The 19,231-nt window shown below is 46.4% G+C and overlaps 1 protein-coding gene and 1 pseudogene across 1 annotated transcript; both read right to left on the reverse strand.

Annotated features, from left to right (window-relative positions):
- LOC136544089 (uncharacterized) lies at positions 1 to 14,571 on the reverse strand (annotated as a pseudogene).
- Positions 14,572 to 15,873: 1,302 nt separating this feature from the next.
- LOC136546208 (transcription factor bHLH30-like) lies at positions 15,874 to 18,705 on the reverse strand. The gene is made up of 2 exons (XM_066538172.1): positions 18,138 to 18,705; positions 15,874 to 16,847 (listed from the first exon to the last, which is right to left on the reverse strand). The coding sequence occupies exons 1-2, from the start codon at positions 18,555 to 18,557 to the stop codon at positions 16,242 to 16,244; spliced, it is 1,026 nt and encodes a 341-aa protein (XP_066394269.1). The 5' UTR covers positions 18,558 to 18,705; the 3' UTR covers positions 15,874 to 16,241.
- Positions 18,706 to 19,231: the final 526 nt, after the last annotated feature.

A 19,231-nucleotide genomic window follows, 5' to 3' on the forward strand; every position in this document is an offset into this window, starting at 1 on the left:
TCATGACCATGCTCCTTCTCGTGCCGCCTTGGCGTCCGGGCGCTCGTCGGTCTGCATCTCCACCGCGTCCGAACGCAGCCATCTGCCTTCCTCCCTCTCCATCGCGCCTCCTACCTGGCGCGGCCGCACGTCTTCCTCCTGGCCTTTGTGTCATCCTCGCCTTGTTCTGGTGCCTGATGTGGATGCCTCTTCAGCTGCTTCCTCCTCCACCCCATGGCACAGCTCTCCGGCCGACGGCGCATAGTAGATGAACTCCTCTGCCACAGCCATATGTAGTCGCGCGGCACTGCTGTTTGTTATGGCATGGTGTTGTGCTAGCTGCCTTGATGTGCCTCCGGCCCCCTCCTCGCGTAGACGTCCTTCGCGTCGCCCGTGCTGATGGCCAGCCTGCTCGTGGATGATCTTGGACGACATCGGCATGGTGGCTTGGCACAGCCGGGGTGCACGTAGCTGCGCTCCCTCCATACGGCAAGCAGCAAGAAGATGTTGCACTAAAACTCTATGTTGCAAGAGTATGTTTCAATTGTTTAATAAGTTTCAGAGTTATATTGCAATTGTTTTATATGGATGTTGCTGAAAGCATCTAGGCCCCTAGTTGGGTTTCGGTGATTAATGACAATACAAGATTACTATGACTAATGAGTGTTTTGTAGAGACAAGTAAGTTAGGTCATGGTAATGGAGATCAATTGAGCAATCAAGGTTGTCAAGCCCCTACGATGAAAATCGTTTTGGTTTTCAAAGGATGAACGACAAGGTTAAGGATGACTAGTTCTAAGTGTCGATTGGAGTTGGAGTGACACTTAGAGTAGTTTAGGACTTTATTTTTTCTTTGGCCGTACTATTAAGGGGGTATGGACGGGTAGCTTGACCTAGGTGAGTCTAGTGAGTTAGGTGTGGTGCACACTTGTTAAAACTAGCTCTAGGTAGCTCCTATGAATGCCTAAGATCCTTTGGAGCAAACTTCATTCACATATGTTCGAGAGTTGGAAGTGAATGGAGGGTCAAATGTTGACCGGACGCTGGCCCCGGTGCGACCGGACGCTGGCCACAGGGTCCGGACAGTTCATTTGATCAACAGACTGCGTTCGGTGCGACCGGACGCTAGAGAGGTCAAGTGACCGGGCGTTGAAAGGCAGCGTCCGGTCGACTCTAGTAAGGTTCCAGAGAAGGAAATCTGCGACCGGACGCGTCTGGTCAGTACTGACCGGACCCTGAGGGTTCAGCGTCCGGTCAAGTCCAGTAAGGTTCCAGTAAGGGTTTAATGCGACCGGACGCGTCTGGTCAGTGCTGACCGGACCCTGCCAGCATCCGGTCAACTCATTTTCACTGGTTCATGGGTTGAACTGACCGGAGTGTCCGGTCAATATGACCGGAGCGTCCGGTCACCCCATAGAAGCTCATAACGGTTCATTTTTAGGCTGCCTTATAAATAGAAGCTCCACTCATGTGTGGAGTTACTTTTGCTCATTCCAGCAGCTAAGAAACACGTTTGTGAGTGCCAAGAAGAGCAAGGTCCTAGTGAGGTGATTGAGATTTGAGAATCCAAGAGAGTAGCCTCATTAGTGAATCAAGAGTAGTCAAGTGTACATCCATCTTCTCATTAGGCTTCGCGTGGTCAAGTGAGAGTTCGTGCTTGTTACCTTAGTGATCGCCATCACCTAGACGACTTGGTGGTGATTGAGAGCTTGGTGATCACCCGGCAGAGCTTGTGGGTGACCCAACTCAAGTTGTGAGCGGCTTTGCGTGATTCGCCGCGACGGAGTGTCGAAGAATCAACCCGTAGAGAGCACTTGATCCTTGCACGGATTAAGGGGGAGCTACACCCTTGCGCGGGTGCTCCAACGAGGACTAGTGGGGAGTGGCGACTCTCCGATACCTCGGCAAAACATCGCCGTGTTCCTCTCTCTCTTTACTTTGAGCATTTACTTTGAGTATTTACTTTGAGCAATTCAATACTTGTCTTTACATTCATAGAATTGCCATGCTAGAGTAAGTTTGGAACATAGGTTGTAAGTCCTTTGTGCGTTAGTTTGATAGAAACACTTTCCTAGGCACAAGGGGTTAATTGGGCTATCCGTAGGATTTGATTATTGCAAGTAAATTTAGAATTAGCCCAATTCACCCTCCTGTTGGGCATCTTGATCCTTTCAATTGGTATCGGAGCCTCGTGCTCATGTTTTTAAGCTTAACCGCTTAGAGCAAGATGTCTCACGGGGATGGACCTCCTTCTATCTTTGAGAGAGATGACTTTCCATATTGGAAAATCCGCATGGAGGCGTACTTAGAAGCTCTAGATGTTGGTATTTTTAGAGCCGCCTCACAAGGCTTTCCAAAACCTTGGGATGCTACTAACCTACAAGGCGATGAGGTTAACTATGAAAAATGGAATGCAAAGGCTCGAAACACCATCTTTAGAGGCCTTTGCAAAGATGTGTTTAACCGTGTAAGGAACCACAAAGACGCCCATACACTATGGTCGGACGTTTGTGCGCTCCATGAGGGAACCAAGAGTGAGCATGAGGAACGCTATCATCTTGTAATTAAAAAGCTAAATTCTTTTGAGATGCTTCCCAAAGAAAGTGCTAATGAGATGTATTCTCGTTTAAATGTTCTTGTAGAGGAAGTCAATGGGCTTGGACTTACTCAAATGTCACCATCCGACGTTGTGAGAAAGATCTTGAGTGTCCTCTCCATTGATAAATATGGGCACATCGTGACCGTGCTACATCAAAGTGATCTTTCCGCCGCTACACCGATACAAATCTTAGGAAAGATCAATGCTCATGAGATGTACATGCACATCACCCCACAAGATGGCTCATCCTCTACAAAGAAGAAAGAGAAAGACTTAGCATTCAAAGCTAGCCAAGATAAGGGCAAAGCAATACTTGAGTATGAGAGCTCAAGTGATGAAAAAGATGATGAAGAAAGTCTTGCTCTCATGGTGAAGAAGACCGCCAAGATGCTAAAGAAGCTAAACAAGAGTGGCATCAAGTTTGACGGCAAGAAGAAGTTCTTCACTTGCTCAAGAAGAAAGCTAATCTCCGAGATGGATTGCTATAATTGTGGCGAACTTGGCCATCTGGCTCATCAATGCATGAAGCCCAAGAAAGACAAGTTCAAGAACAAGAACAAGGGCAAGAAAGATGACTCAAGCAATGAAGATGAAGATGAGAAGAAAAAGAACAAGCCATACAAGAAGAGAGATGGCAAGAAGAGGGACTTCCACAAGAAGAAGAAGAGTGGAAAGGCCTATATTGTCGGTGATTGGCTCACAGACATTGATTCATCAAGTGGATCATCCGATGATGATAGTGACAATGAGAAGGTGGCCGCCATTGCTATTGATCTTGCATCTTCACCGCCACCATCGCCATCATCCTCTACACACCTTTGCCTTATGGCCAAGGGTGAACGCAAGGTAACTAAGAGTGATGATAGTAGTGATGATGAGCAAGCTAGTGATGATGATAGCGATAGCGATGATGATGATTCACCTACCTATGATGATCTTGTCAAAATACTAAGAAAATACACTAAGATCATTAGAAAGAGTAGAGCTACAAATGAAAAGCTTGATGCTAAAAATGATTCACTCTTAGCTAAGTGTGATACATTGGAAAAGGCTAATGATGAGCTTAGAGAAACTAATGATGCTATATCATCCAAACTCAAGGAGCTCAAATCTTCTAAGAAAGAGCTTAAGGATAAACATGATAAACTTGAGTGGGTGCACAATGAGCTCATCACTAGTCACAACAAGCTAAAAGATGAATACACTACTCTTAAGATTAATCATGATGCTCTTGTCATTGCTCAAGAATTTTTATCAAATGAGCCACATGATGCTACTAACCATGTTGTCAAGATTGATATAGCTACTTCATGTGATGATTTAATTGTTGAGAGCATTGAGCATGGATCTAGTAGCAAATGCAAGCAAGTGGTTGAGTGCAATGACTTTGATAAGTATGTCAAGCTCAAGAGTGATAATGAGAAGCTCATGAAAGATCTTGAAGAGATGAAAAGCCACAACATCATTGTGCTAGAAACTCTTGATCACGACAAAGAGTTGATCCTTGAGAATGAGAAGCTCAAAGAAGAAAACAAGAAGCTCAAGGAAGAGAAGAAAGATGATACTCTAAAAGAAGAAAATAAGAAGCTCAAGTTGGAGAAAGAGCATCTCAAGATTGGGTTGAGCAAGTTTGCTAGAGGCAAGCACCTCCAAAGTGAGCTACTTATGAACACCGTCATGAAGATGGATAGAAGTGGCATTGGATATGTAGCAAGTGTAGAGAAGAAGAAGGCTCAAGCTCAACAACAACAATCAAAGCCAAAGCCAAAGCCAAAAAGATGTTTTGAGTGTGGACAAGAAGGCCACTTTGCTCATGAGTGTCAAACTCCACCGCCACAACCCTTGTCCAAGCATGCTAGACCCTTTGCTTTCAATGCTCACTACATGCTTAAAAAAGATTCTAGTAGAAAGATGAAAGTCATGTTCTTAGGTCCCCCTAACAAGAATAGGCCTAAGAAGATTTGGGTGGCTAAGTCACTTGTTGAGAAGGTGAAGGGCCCTCAACAAGTTTGGATTCCTAAAGTTTGAATCTCATATGTGTAGGTGAACTACAAGACCGGTGGAAGTCATTGGGTTATTGATAGTGGTTGCACTCAACATATGACCAGTGATCCCGTATGTTCACCTCACTAGATGAAGAGGTAGATGGACAAGAGAAAATAACATTTGGAGATAATTCAAAGGGCAAGGTTAAAGGATTGAGCAAAGTGGCAATATCAAATGACCATTCCATCTCCAATGTGCTATGTGTTGCTTCATTGAGCTTCAACTTGCTATCCGTTGGACAATTGTGTGATCTTGGCTTTCAATGCTTGTTCACCGAGAAGGAGGTTGTTGTATCCAAGATAGATAACAATCAAGTGATATTCAATGTATTTAGATACAATAACTTATATCTAGTGGACTTCACCTCCGAAGATGCAAATTTGAAGACTTGCCTATTCACCAAAACAACACTTGGATGGCTATGGCATAGAAGACTTACTCATGTTAGGATGAGCTCACTCAAGAAGCTTATGAAGAATGATTTGGTGAGAGGGTTGAAGGATGTGAAGTTTAAAAAGGACAAGCTTTGTAGTGCATGTCAAGCCAGCAAGCAAGTTGCAAATACTCATCCAACCAAAGCTTTTATGTCAACCACAAGAGTGCTAGAACTCCTACACATGGATTTATTTGGACCAACAACATACAAGAGTTTGGGAGGGAATCTCTATTGTCTTGTGATTGTGGATGACTATTCAAGGTATACATGGGTATTCTTCCTTCATGACAAATCTGAAGTTGCATCTTGCTTCAAGAAGTTTGCCAAGAGAGCTCAAAATGAATTTGAAGTGAAGCTCAAAAAGATTAGAAGTGACAATGGGAAAGAATTTGACAACATAAATATTGAAGCCTATTGTGATGAAGTTGGGATCAAGCATGAAGTCTCTGCAACTTATACTCCTCAACAAAATGGTGTAGTTGAGAGGAAGAACCGGACTTTGATCACTCTTGCAAGGACAATGCAAGATGAGTACAACACCCCTAAAGCTCTATGGGTGGAAGCAATCAACACCGCATGCTATGCATCAAACCGCCTATTCCTTCAAAAGTTCCTTGGCAAGACACCTTATGAGTTGCTAAATGGGAAGAAGCCGGACGTCTCCTTCTTTAGGGTGTTTGGTTGCAAATGCTACATCTATAAGAAGCAGCAACACCTAGGGAAGTTCCAAAGACATTGTGATATTGGTTTTCTTGTTGGTTACTCATCAAAGTCCAAAGCATATAGAGTATTTAATCATGCCACCGGCTTGGTTGAAGAAACATATGATGTAGAATTTGATGAATCTTATGGCTCCCAAGGAGCACATGCGAATCTTGATGATATAGGTGATGAACCATTGAGGGAGGCTATGAAGAATATTCTGGTGGGAGAAATTAAGCTAAAGGATGATGAAGATGATGTACAAGTCATTGATCAACCCTCTTCATCAAGTGTGCCACAAGATGGTGAAAAAGATGGGAGAGTAGAAAATGAAGATACTCATATCTCCCATGAGCAAATGGTGGTTCAAGCACAAGATGTTGATGCTCCACAACCTCCTCCCCAAGTGGTCAATAGAAGAAATACACCTCTCCTACAAGGTCATCCACAAGATCTCATCATAGGGAGTCCATCAAAGGGTGTAATGACTCGATCTCAAAAACTTGCTTCATTTATTACTCAACACTCTTTTGTCTCTTGCTATAAGCCTACCAAGGTAGAAGAAGCTCTAAAAGATCTGGATTGGATCAATGCTCTGCATGAAGAGTTGAACAACTTCACTCACAATGAAGTTTGGACTCTTGAAGAGTGACCAAAAGGTGAAAGAGTCATTGGAACAAAGTGGGTGTTCCGCAACAAGCAAGATGATTAAGGTGTTGTTGTGAGGAACAAGGCAAGACTAGTTGCAAAGGGTTTCTCTCAAGTTGAAGGTTTGGATTTTGGAGAGACCTTTGCACCGGTTGCAAGATTAGAAGCCATCCATATCCTACTTGCATGTGCATCACATCATGAAATGAAACTATATCAAATGGATGTAAAAAGTGCATTTTTAAATGGCTTTATTAATGAACTAGTCTATGTTGATCAACCTCCCAGGTTTGAAGACCCTAAATATCCTAATCATGTTTATAGGTTGTCCAAGGCATTATATGGGCTTAAGCAAGCCCCAAGAGCTTGGTATGAGCACCTTCGGGACTTCCTCATTAAGAAGGGCTTCACCATTGGGAAGGTCAACACTACACTATTCACCAAGAAGCTTGATGGGCATATCTTCATTTTTCAAGTATATGTTGATGATATCATCTTTGGATCATCAAATGAAGACTCATGCAAAGAATTTGGTGAATTGATGTCGAAGGAGTTCGAGATGTCCATGATTAGTGAGCTTACATTCTTTCTTGGTTTTCAAGTCAAGCAAATGAAAGAAGGCATCTTCATCTCTCAAGAGAAATACACAAAAGATCTTCTCAAGAGATTCAAGATAGATGAATGTAAGCCAATCAAAACACCAATGCCTACCAATAGACATCTCGACCTAGATGAGGGAGGTAACCCGGTTGATCAAACTCTCTACCATTCTATGATTGGTAGCTTGTTATATTTAACCTCATCTAGGCTTGACATCATGTTTAGTGTGTGTATGTGTGCTAGATTTTAAGCTAGTCCTAAGAAAACATATTTAATTGCCGTAAAAAGAATCCTTAGGTATCTTAAGCACACACCAAGCATTGGCCTTTGATATCCCAAAGGAGCTATATTTGAATTAATTGGCTATTCTGATTCAGATTACGCTAGATGCAAAGTAGATAGAAAAAGCACATCCGAAGGGTGCCATTTGCTTGGTAGATCACTTATGTCTTGGTCCTTCAAGAAATAAAATAGTGTGGCTTTGTCCATCGCCGAAGCGGAATACATTATCGCGGGTGCTTGTTGTGCACAAATATTATACATGAAATAAACTTTGCTAGATTATGGTGTAGTTCTAGAAAAGGTACCTCTTTTGTGTGACAATGAAAGTGCGGTAAAACTTGCAAATAATCCAGTTCAACACTCTCGCACCAAGCACATAGATATCCGCCATCACTTTCTAAGAGATCATGTTGCTAAAAATAATATATCACTAGAAGGTGTCAGAACCGAAGATCAATTAGCGGATATCTTCACTAAACCGCTAGATGAGGCAACATTTTGTAGATTGCAGAATGAGCTCAATGTGCTTGATTTTAGTAACTTCACTAAAAATTGAGCTTGTGTTGTCCCTTGCATTCATTGTAATATACAACATGTTTAATTTTTGGCAATGCATATAGGGCTTGTCTAACATGGTTAAGATAACCGCCGAAAAGCGTGTAAAGAAGCTTAACCTTGGATCAAACTTGACAAGCAACTAGATTTACTTACAAGTATTGCATATGCATGAATGTTGCTTCGTCGTTTCGTTCAATTTGCCCTCTTATTGCCTATTTTCCTAAAAAGAATTATAGCCTAAGGCAAAATATTTTAAAAAATATGAGGGTTTGAGAGAGGTCATTCACATCAGTCCCAATTAGTGTTTATTTTGATCTTATTCAAGTTGGGACTTGATTGGGAACAGGCAGCGCGAAGGAACTTTGAAGATTTGCTGGAAAAGGTGCACCGAACGCTGCACTGGACGCTGCTGTCCAGCGTCCGGTCAGTTCACAGGAGGTGAATTGCTGCTGAAGGAGTGACCGGACGCTATATTTGTGCATCCAGTCAGGAAGGGATCCAGCGTCCGGTCGTTTGAAGAAGAAATCAGCTGTACTGACCAGACCCTGCCTGCGTCCGGTCATGGACCACCAGACGTGTCCGGTCGCGATTCTAGAGGCATTGGACCTCTCTGGAATCGACCGAACGCTGGGTGGTAGCGTCCGGTCGCTACCACCGGAGCATCCGGTCAGTGGATCTCGTGCGGCTTCAGGACTCCTCTTCTATTTCCTTATCTGTTGCGTTTGGGGATCTCATTTAACTGTGACATCATGTTTTTCTTGACCTAATCCCGTACGTCGCTGTGATAGCCAGCAACGCCGCAGATCCTCCGCGCTCGCCCTTGCTCCTGCTCCGCCACCACGCGCCACCGCCGGCTGCCTACCCACGCCGCCGAGCTTCCTTGTCGCCTGAGTAACGCCTGCGCCTGTCACCGTCCGTGCCTCCTGCAACCGAGCGCCACCACCGTCCGCCCCTGCTCTGCGCCCTCGCTAGCCGCGCACGCCAGTGAGTCTCCTCGCACGCTCAAGCCGATCCCGCGTGCCTCTCGCGATCTAGCATTGCCGGAGCTAAGCTAGTGCGCCCAGTGCCTCCAGCCAGCGAGCAGCTCCACCGCGCCGGTCTGCCGTGACCTAGCCCTACCTTTGCTCCGGTAAGGCCCTTTTTCTATCGATTCATTAGATTACCCAACGTTTGTGCAACAACCCTAACTTCACCATTGTCGCTGATCCACGGCGGATTCTTCGCAGAGCTTCGAGAACCCTAACCCCGGTTCAGTGTTTTCCCCCGCGTGATGTCTTTTCTTTCTCCGGATCGCTGATCGTCAGGTAGCTTGCCCATCGTCTCAATTTCGCACCTACATTGCTTGCTTCCTAGGTCTTTCGCATCTATTAGATATATTGTATTTATTCGTATATCCATCTATTCTATCGTACAGCGAGTCGGTGCCGTTGAGGTTCTTCTGGCAGTTGGCAGTCAACTCAGAGCCAAGCTCGCGAGTAAGGATCGAGGCCAAGCCTCGGGAGTGTTAGTTTAACAGTTGATCTTCATCAGTGGCAGTTCATCCTCTTGTCAGATCAGATGGCTCGCACCAAGAACATTGGTGGTGGCCCAGGTGATGATGACCGGAGGCCCCCGCCTCGCAAGCCTGTAGGACTGAAAGGCAAAGCAACAAAGCAAGTGACATCCAAGAAGCGCAAGTACCCCAACGCAGAGACAGCAAGAGCAAGTCACTGAGGCCACAGAGCGTGCTGAGAGAGGTGGTGCCCATAGTGGAGTTGTCATAGCAGATCAGCTGGCACCAGACGCGCAGGACAGACTGAGGGAGATTGAGCGACTTCATGGTAGTCCACCTGGGACTGTCATGATGGTAGGGCGTCGTCTGGCTATTGAGGAGCCTCAACGTCAGGGGGAGTCTCAGCAGGAGCCATAGCAGCAGCCCCCACCAGTAGAGCCCCAGCCAGCTCAGGACACTCAGGAGGGCCAGCAGGCCGAGGAGACCAAGCTGGCACCCCAGCTACGCCGCTCTGGTCGTACCAGTGCTATAGTTCCATAGAGGCCAGCTATATAGCGCAGGGGTTCACGCCCACTGCCCAGACCACAGGGTCCGCCTCTAGTGGTACACCTCGACTTGAGGGCCGCCACAGCCAGACAGGTTTGCCAGTTGAGGTTTGTTGAGTTTGGTGTGTGGTTTCCTCTGAGGAGGAATGAGAGAGCAGCAGATGGGTTCTACACGCCGCTCCAGGAGGATTTCTATAATGTTTATCTCAACAGTGGGGCAGTGTTCAGATCTCAAAGAGTCTGCAGTTTAGAGTCTATTATGGCAGCAGCTGGAGAGCACATCCGCCCCTACTTGTCATATTTGTCGGGGCTCGCAGATCTAATTGGCCGGACAGGAGTATATGTACCATCTTGGGTTTGGCAGTTTTATGCTTCACTCTACGTTGATCCGCATCACAACTTCATTCACTTTGCATTTAACGGTAGAGATTATAGGGTGATGAGTTTCAAGGCCTAGGAGATACTAAGACTACAGGATCAGCCTGTCAAATTACATGAGGTATGTTATGGACATCAGGAGCCTCCCAGGCATCCTCATGGAGGGTTGGTGCCCCCTACAGATCTGGTGCGACATTGCTTCAAGGAGCCCTTTGGTGAGGGGTCGAGCAGGAACCCCAGTGACCTGACTCCTATAACTCGTGTGCTAGAGGCCATTATTAGGAGGACAGTACTTCCTAGGTTGGGTTATAGAGAGGGTCTGACTCACCTATAGCTCTGGCTCCTTAATGCCCTGATGCAGCAGACCATGTTCGACATTTGGAACCTCCTTCTATCAGAGATGGAGGATACTATTGCTGAGGGCTTCAAGGGTCGCAGACAGCTTCCTTATGCACATTGGGTCACTTTCTTGATGCTCAAGTGTGTGCAGGTCAGGACCCCTGAGATGGTTGTAGAGTACAAGGCTACCACCACAGAGTTTCCCACATATAACATTGCACAGAGGATCAGACACAGCACTCCACAGGCACCAGCTCATCCCAGTCGTCGTCCAGATATTCCAGAGTCAGCAGCTTAGCAGGACGAGATCATTATAGGCATTGCTGCCACTGAGGAGGAGCAGCTTGAGGCACAATAGGGGATGACCGAGTCCAGTGATAGTTCGAATGATGACTATCTGCCGATTCCTCAGATGCCTCCACGCAGACATGATGCAGAGGTCGGTAGTTCCAGCTCAGCTCCACCAGCACCACAGACGGACCCCGCATTGATTGCCATTCTTGAGCAGATGCAACAGGATCAGGCACGACAGGGACAAGAGACCGCTGCCAACTTCACACAGTTCCAGGCTCATCAGGACGAGTTCCAGAGGCAGCAGCAGCTTCTCCAGCAGCAGCAGCAACAGATGCATCACCAGTAGTTATTCATGCAGCAGCAGCTTATGAAATTTATGCAGCATGTAGTGACAGCACTTGGGGCCCCACTGCCATAGCCTTCGCCCTAGCTTGCTCAACCTGCCACCACTTCGATGACTCTAGCTGTACAGCCCAGTGGGCTTCAGAGTCAGGGACAGCCTCCAGCTCAGTTTGCTTCACCTACAGCTCAGGTGTCCCAGTGGTTGTCCTCACCAGTGGTAGCCCCGCAGTTCACTCCATATCACACAGGCTTCTTACCGGAGCAGTCACCCTCGCTTTTTGTGCCTGACACGTTAGTCTCTAGGAGTCTTGGAGCATCCTTCAGCGAGTTGACCGGCATACCTACACCGCCTCATATGCATATCACCGGTCCTTCTATAGCAGCCCCAGTCGTAGTGACTACTCAGAGGCTTCCCTCGTCTGTCGCCTCTTTAGATCCTACGACAGACATACTCGTAGCTTCACAGGCAGCACCTACCCCAGCTTAGACCCAGACCGCTTCAGCGACACTTCTTGCTACAGAGGGTCAGTCTGTTCAGAGTTTAGGGTCAGATGATGATGGTGCCCAGTTCCAGCTTGCTCCACGTACTTCAGCGCCTGACTCATCCGCTGCAGCTCCGCCGACCGACCCTTAGGTTTTGGTGTTTGACGCCAAAGGGGGAGAGGGTTCGAGTATGTAGACTCAGGGGGAGCAACTTTTAGGGGGAGCTAGTTATCTAGTATTAGCTTATTATATACGTTTGTAGTTTTATCTGTGTGATGCACTATTACTATTATGCATTCGTGTGTTACTTTCATGCATATTGTTATATCTATATGATAGTGTTATCTACATGATTGTGATATATGACATGTGTGCTCTCTACTTTACATTATGTATATGTCATATCACTTGTGTTATGCTCATTTGCCTTTGCTTCTGCGTTTATACTCCGATGCAAATGAGCTTTGTTACTCGTACTCATGCTTAATTTATATCCTTTGAGTACATTGTGTTGGCTTGGGTCATATAAGCTTGACTAACACTTTTGTTCTTATCGACAAAAGCTTATATGAACCAAGCCCATCAAAAACCTCACTCTTTCACATACTCGAGGTGGTATTATCATCAATCACTAAAAAGGAGGAGATTGAAAGCATCTAGGCCCCTAGTTGGGTTTCGATGATTAATGACAATACAAGATTACTATGACTAACGTGTGTTTTGCAGAGACAAGTAAGTTAGGTCATGGTAATGGAGATCAATTGGGCAATCAAGGTTGTCATGCCCCTACGATGAAAATCGTTTCGGTTTTCAAAGGATGGACGATAAGGTTAAGGATGACTAGTTCTAAGTGTCGATTGGAGTTGGAGTGACACTTAGAGTAGTTTAGGACTTTGTTTTTCCTTTGGCCATACTATTAAGGGGGGTATGGATGGGTAGCTTGACCTAGGTGAGTCTAGTGAGTTAGATGTGGTGCACACTTGTTAAAACTAGCTCTAGGTAGCTTCTATGAATGCCTAAGATCCTTTGGAGCAAACTTCATTCGCATATATTCAAGAGTTGGAAGTGAATGGAGGGTCAAATGTTGACCGGACGCTGGCCCCGGTTCGACCGGACGCTGGCCGTAGGGTCCGGTCAGTTCATTTGATCAACAGACTGCGTTCGGTGTGACCGGACGCTAGAGAGGTCAAGTGACCGGACGCTGAAAGGCAGTGTTCGGTCGACTCCAGTAAGGTTCCAGAGAAGGGAATCTGCGACCGGACGTGTTTGGTCAGTACTGACCGAACCCTAAGGGTTCAGCGTCCGGTCAAGTCTAGTAAGGTTCCAGTAAGGGTTTAATGCGACCGGACGCGTCCGATCAGTGCTGACCGGACCCTGCCAGTGTCTGGTCAACTCATTTTCACTGGTTCGCGGGTTGAACTGACCGGAGCGTCCGGTCACCCCGCAGAAGCTCATAACGGTTCGTTTTTTAGGCTGCCTTATAAATAGAAGCTCCACTCGTGTGTGGAGTTACTTTTGCTCATTCCAACAGCTGAGAAACATGTTTGTGAGTGCCAAGAAGAGCAAGGTCCTAGTGAGGTGATTGAGATTTGAGAATCCAAGAGAGTAGCCTCATTAGTGAATCAAGAGTAGTCAAGTGTGCATCCATCTTCTCATTAGGCTTCGTGTGGTCAAGTGAGAGTTCGTGCTTGTTACTCTTGGTGATCGCCATCACCTAGACGGCTTGGTAGTGATTGGGAGCTTGGTGATCACCCGGCGGAGCTTGTGGGTGACCCAACTCAAGTTGTGAGTGGCTTTGGGTGATTCGCCACGACGGAGTGTCGAAGAATCAACCCGTAGAGAGCACTTGATCCTTACGCGGATCAAGGGGGAGCTACACCCTTGCGCGGGTGCTCCAACGAGGACTAGTGGGGAGTGGTGACTCTCCGACACCTCAGCAAAACATTGCCGCATTTCTCTCTCTCTCTCTCTACTTTGAGCATTTACTTTGAGTATTTACTTTGAGCAATTCAATACTTATCTTTACATTCATAGAATTGCCATGCTAAAGTAAGTTTGGAACATAGGTTGCAAGTCCTTTGTGCGTTAGTTTGATAGAAACATTTTCCTAGGCACAAGGGGTTAATTGGGCTATCCGTAGGATTTGATTATTGCAAGTAAATTTAGAATTAGCCCAATTCACCACCCTCTTGGGCATCTTGATCCTTTTAGTTGCAAAAGTAGATTATGATGTTGCATATGTTGCAATGGCTATACATGCATGTTGCAAGCGTCTAGCCCAAATGTTTCATCTGTTTCTCAGACGTATGTTTCCAGCGTTTTATCTGGATGTTGCATATGTTTCACGCATATGTTGCAAGTGTTTTATCTGCATGTTGCATATTCTTGCAACGACGTTCAAGTGTTTTTAGGTGTTTTGCAAGTGTTTTAGACATATGTTGCAAGTGTTTTAGTTATTTTTGGATGTTGCAAGTGTTTCATTTCAATGTTGGAAAGTTAGATCTAGTGTTGCACATATTGTAATGTGACCCATCTACCACTGTCGTCTGCTGCAGCTACTAAGGCGCCATGCATGCGGTTGCCATGTGAAGCGGGCGCAGGCGCAGGCAATCCCCACGTGCGTGATATGGAGAGCATGGGCGCAGGCGGTCCCCACATGCGTGTAGGAAGCAGAGCGGAAGCGAGCGGCGTGGGTAGGGCGACACGTCCGCATGACGCGGGTGTGGGAAATGCTTGAGGGTGCAGGAAACGGAGAGGCGCACAACATAAGCAGGCGCGAGCATCCGGACGTGCACGTCCGTACAGGGTGCTAACATCTTCGGCCCTGTTCGCTTGAGCTTATCAGCCATAATCAGTCCTACTACTTTCAGCCATGGGAACAATGTTTTTCTCTCACAACAAATCAGCCCTACAAATCAGTCGCATCAGCAATAAGTCCTACCGAACAGGGCCTTCGATGTTTATGCATATGCCAATCATGGACCCCTACGCCTGCGGTCAGATGGCAATGGAAGTTTAGGTTATCCTTGGATCTCTTTGGATTGTGGATATTGCTTGGATTTTGTTTTATCATGCTAACTTCTTTTTGTTCACAAGGAATGCCAACGGAGGGGCCTCCCGGCCAGTGCCAACACTAAAGCTTTGGATATTGATGCTAGTGCTAACTTGTATCATTGCTAACTTGGATATTGATTGTCAAATGGGACTTCATGCTCATTATGGAAATACATTTTATAATGTATCTCCCATGAAACTCGTTCCATATCGTAATTATTAGTATTATTATCATTTTCTACAAATTGGGTTAACCTTAGAATGGTTCACTACTACCACAACTGAAAATCTCTTACTTCTAGATTTTGAATGGACTAGATTAGATTGCGATGGATATTAACCTACATAATACTAGTGTCTAAAAGGTTCTTGTCTAATTTGAGGTTAATCAATTCTGATGCAAATGTCATGTTTTTGTCGTGGGACCGTGCATGTTTATCTGGTCATACTAGTTTCTAATAAATAGCTTATGGCCATTTTCATGCATATTTTTGTGTCTATAGAATACTTCCCCATTGCAAGTTATATATAAATCGTTTTAGTTTTGTCCTAAGTCAGATTTGTCTAACATTGATGAAGTTCCATGTATCTTCTTTATGTCTATAGTTCATCCATTCCAAACTATAAGTTGTTTTCGTTTTGTCCTAATATAAGTTAAATTTGTCTAACATCGGCCAAGTTTTATAGTGTACCTAATGAATCTAGTTTGGTGTTATAGATGTATGTGCATTTTTATATAAACTTGGTCAAAGTGAACAAATTTGACTTGTAGATCAAAGCTAAAATGGTTTACATTTTGGAACACTTCACTCTAGAAGTGAAGAGCATTGCATTGGGAACATTTTCTTTATCTTTATAAAGTTTTCCACTATGAACCAAATTCTTTTCTTTGTGAGGTTCAAATTCATGAATATTATTATACGAAAATAGGGTGCAATTTACCATCTCAAATATGCATAGCAGCTTATAAATAATATATAAGTATATAAGAAACAAACTTCAACGGATTAAAAAAAAGAGCTAGGAAACTAATAACACTTCATTTCGCAAAAAGAAAGAAGAACGCTTCAAATTGACGTGCATAAATTACGAAGGAACGGAATGCTTGCCACCACCAATACACACCTTCCGTTGAACCCCAGATATTGTACACCCATGCCACATCACCTTTTTTCCCAATTCCTAGACTTCAGTAATCAGTACCGTGAGCATGACAACATGAACATACAAAGGGACACATAAAACGCTCCACCCTGAATGGCTGCCACGCACATCGTGCATGCAGACATGCACTGATGCACCACACCATTATACCCAAAGAAACCCATAGGCGCCAAAGGCTTGAAACGATGGCCAAACTTATACTAGCTATGCTAAATAACTTGCATATATGCGTTCATGCATCTATACAATGCAAAGCATAAACGCAGCTCTTGCTGGTTGATGCTGGAACGCCGTGTGTGTGCTACACCGAACACTGCTCCTGCGCGCCGTAGTTCATGCGCTGCCTCTTGATGCTCCCGCCACCACCACCAGACGACGACGTGTCGCTGCTCGCCGTCCTGCGGTCCATGACGCCGCGCAGGGCCTCCTGGACCGACGCGATGCACTCGTGCCTCCGGTGCGAGGCAGTGCGCTCGCCGTCGCCGTGCACGGGGGCGTTAGGCGGCTGATGCCCATCCTCCTCCTCCTCCTCCTCCTCATCGCCCTGCTGGTCCGCTCCCCTGCTGTCGGCAGTGATGAGGAGCAAGCTCCGGACGCGCCCGCTGAGCGTGGTGATCTCCGCCCGGCGCGCGCGCATCCCGAGAGCGGCGAGCGCCCGCGCGATGTCCGGGATGAGGTCCGGGCGATCCTCGCAGCAGAGCGACGCGCGCACCACGAGCCGCCCGGCGCCGTCGGCCCCCGCGTCCACGGACAGTTCGTCGGCCTCCGTCGGCAGCAGCTGCTGCGCCCGCCCAGCAGCACCTCCGTCGTTGCCCCCGACGGTGGTGGCCATCATCATCGCCGAGGTCTGGCGCTTCAGCTCCTTCACGTGGTCGAGCACCTCGGCCAGCAGCGACGCTTTGTCCGTCTGCACACACGCGTGCGAATACAGGCACATACAATCACACGGGTGGATCGATTTTTAACAGTCTGCATGAACATTACTATCTCAGGGAGCATGATGATTAGTCTCGCTTAGACCCCTTCGAATAGGGTGGCGCACTCACACTAGTGAAATGATCGAGTGTGAGCGTGGAGAAAAAGGGCTTGAAAGAATTGCTGAACTCTCGCTCGCGGTGCAGCTTTTCTCTCTGCATTCACAAATGGCCTTTCGAGCTTTTACACTAGACGCGTCACGCGTGTAGGTGTCGTACTGCCACATATACTAGATGTATGTGTAACGCAAACGCATTCATGTCATGTCGCACAGGGCTTTGAAGCCGGTTTCCCCTGTAGCCCAAGCAGGAACAGCGCTTTCCGGGTATGAAAGATTTGTGCTGCCTCCTCGATCGGTTCTGTCGTCGTGTCAGGAGTTTAATTTGGCAACATATCACATGCGCCGTGCGTGCTGCGCCCTGCCTACTTAACAAGCCCATTATCACTAATGCCCACCACTTGTTAACACCAACATATCGTTTATAACTTTATTACATCTACCATGCAACATCTATATCTATAGTCTAGTTGTTATATGAATATATAGTAGTACTATACTATCACTATATACTTCTAGTTTTATCCTTTCCCTTGAATGCAATACTACTTTTTACACTAGCACTAATGCATGACGTTAGGTAGGGGGGAACCTCAAGCCTGTAGCAAAGTAGATCATTGGAAGCAGCTTCATCATGTAATGATGCGAATTAACACTTTTCTCAAAGCTATATCTAAGCTCTACGTCCAAGTCAAATTGATTCAAACTAACCTTAATCTTTATTTGCCTTTCTAACAAGACCTAATCAGTCAAAATATACTCCAATATAATATAGCTAGCTATCCTTGTAGTTTTCAAGCGGGCCTTAAACTAGCAAATAACCAGCCATGATTCTTATATATCTCGCTGTGTTCTCGCACTGTGATCAGCTAGCACTGAACGCTATAGCTAGGCTAGGCTAGGCTCATCTATCCGTGACTGTTCCATTATAATATGGATCTTCCAACTTCTTAGCCAAGTTGATCCGTTGACGATTGCACCATTGAGAACGACGGCGATCGACGAACAAGATGCCGCCCGGTATCAAAATCACCAAAATGGTGCCGTGTTATTTCGAGGTGAATATTAAGAAGTTTAGATCGTGGTGGAGATATATGCGTGTGTGTATATAGATATATATAGTGATCGATTGTAAGCGTGACACGAATCAATCGGATGATCTACCTTGGTGGTGTTGGGGAGAAGGCTTCTGAGCCTGGCGAGGTGGCCGTTGATCCGCTGCCGGCGGCGGCGCTCGGCCTCGCAGTGGCTCCGCGAGGCCGCCAGCGGGGCGTCCATCATCTCCCGTGCCGTCATCCGCCCCAGCTCCTCCTGAAGGCTGCCCAGCAGCCCCGACACAACCGCCTTCCCGCTCCCCTCCGCCGCGCGCTGCTGCTGCTGCTGCTGCGCCGCATCGAAACCGAAGCCGAACACCCCACCATGTCCGAGCCCGAGCCCGCCGACGCCGTCGCAGGCGTAAGCCCCCATGGCGGCTCCGAGGCCCGCCACCGCCGCCGGCTCGGAGAATGGCGCCGCGCCGAGCCACGGGAGCAGCTGATGCGTGGCCTCCTGCTGGCTCCCGTGCTCGACGCCTCCCTCCCACATGACTAGCTAGCTAGCTTCCGGTCGGTCTTGGAGTTCTTCTTGGCTCCGAGGTTGGTGGTGGTGGACTGGCGAAGCAGGCGAAGGTGGCTTCCGGCTGCTCTCGCTCTCGCTCTCTCGGTCAAATGGGCGTCGCCTTTTAAGCCGGGTGCTCGTGGCCACCCTGCACGGCGACGGCTTTGTGGGGATGCCTTTTTATCGAGCCCTTTTGGCGGCCGCGCCACGGTAGTGCCCTTTAGAAAGACAGCAGGCCGGGCCCCCTGACTAGTGTAGTGCCGTACACGAGCCCTTGGAGGCGTGTGTTTATATTTTGTGCAAACTTGACTTGCATCAGTAGTAGTGTGTTACATTTTCGATAAGGTTGCAAAAAAACACGCATTGCTTGCAGCAGAACCGGTCACTAATTGAAACGGAGTAAAATAATACTTCCTCCATTCTAAGTTATACGATGTATTGCCTTTTTTTTATATATATAACTTTTTCTATGTACTTAGATATATCATATATCTAAATATATAGTAAAATAATATATTTTGAAAAAGTCAAAATGAATTATTATAGTTAGAAATGGAGGAAGTACAAAAGTTATACTCAAGCATCTACTAAGAAGTTGTTCGGCTGGCATTAATTTCCTACTGCGGCAATTGGAAAACACTATAGTAACTTTTTTTTTTTTA

This window comes from Miscanthus floridulus, chromosome 3, assembly GCF_019320115.1.
Source record: "Miscanthus floridulus cultivar M001 chromosome 3, ASM1932011v1, whole genome shotgun sequence".
NCBI classification, from domain to species: domain Eukaryota; kingdom Viridiplantae; phylum Streptophyta; class Magnoliopsida; order Poales; family Poaceae; genus Miscanthus; species Miscanthus floridulus.

Excerpts from the sequence above, each read along its gene's own strand:
- LOC136546208 (XM_066538172.1), bottom strand. The coding sequence starts at position 18,557 with ATGTGGGAGGGAGGCGTCGAGCACGGGAGCCAGCAGGAGGCCACGCAT. Across the intron at positions 16,848-18,137 it reads TTCTCCCCAACACCACCAAG|ACGGACAAAGCGTCGCTGCT; the intron begins GTAGATCATCCG and ends GCGTGTGTGCAG.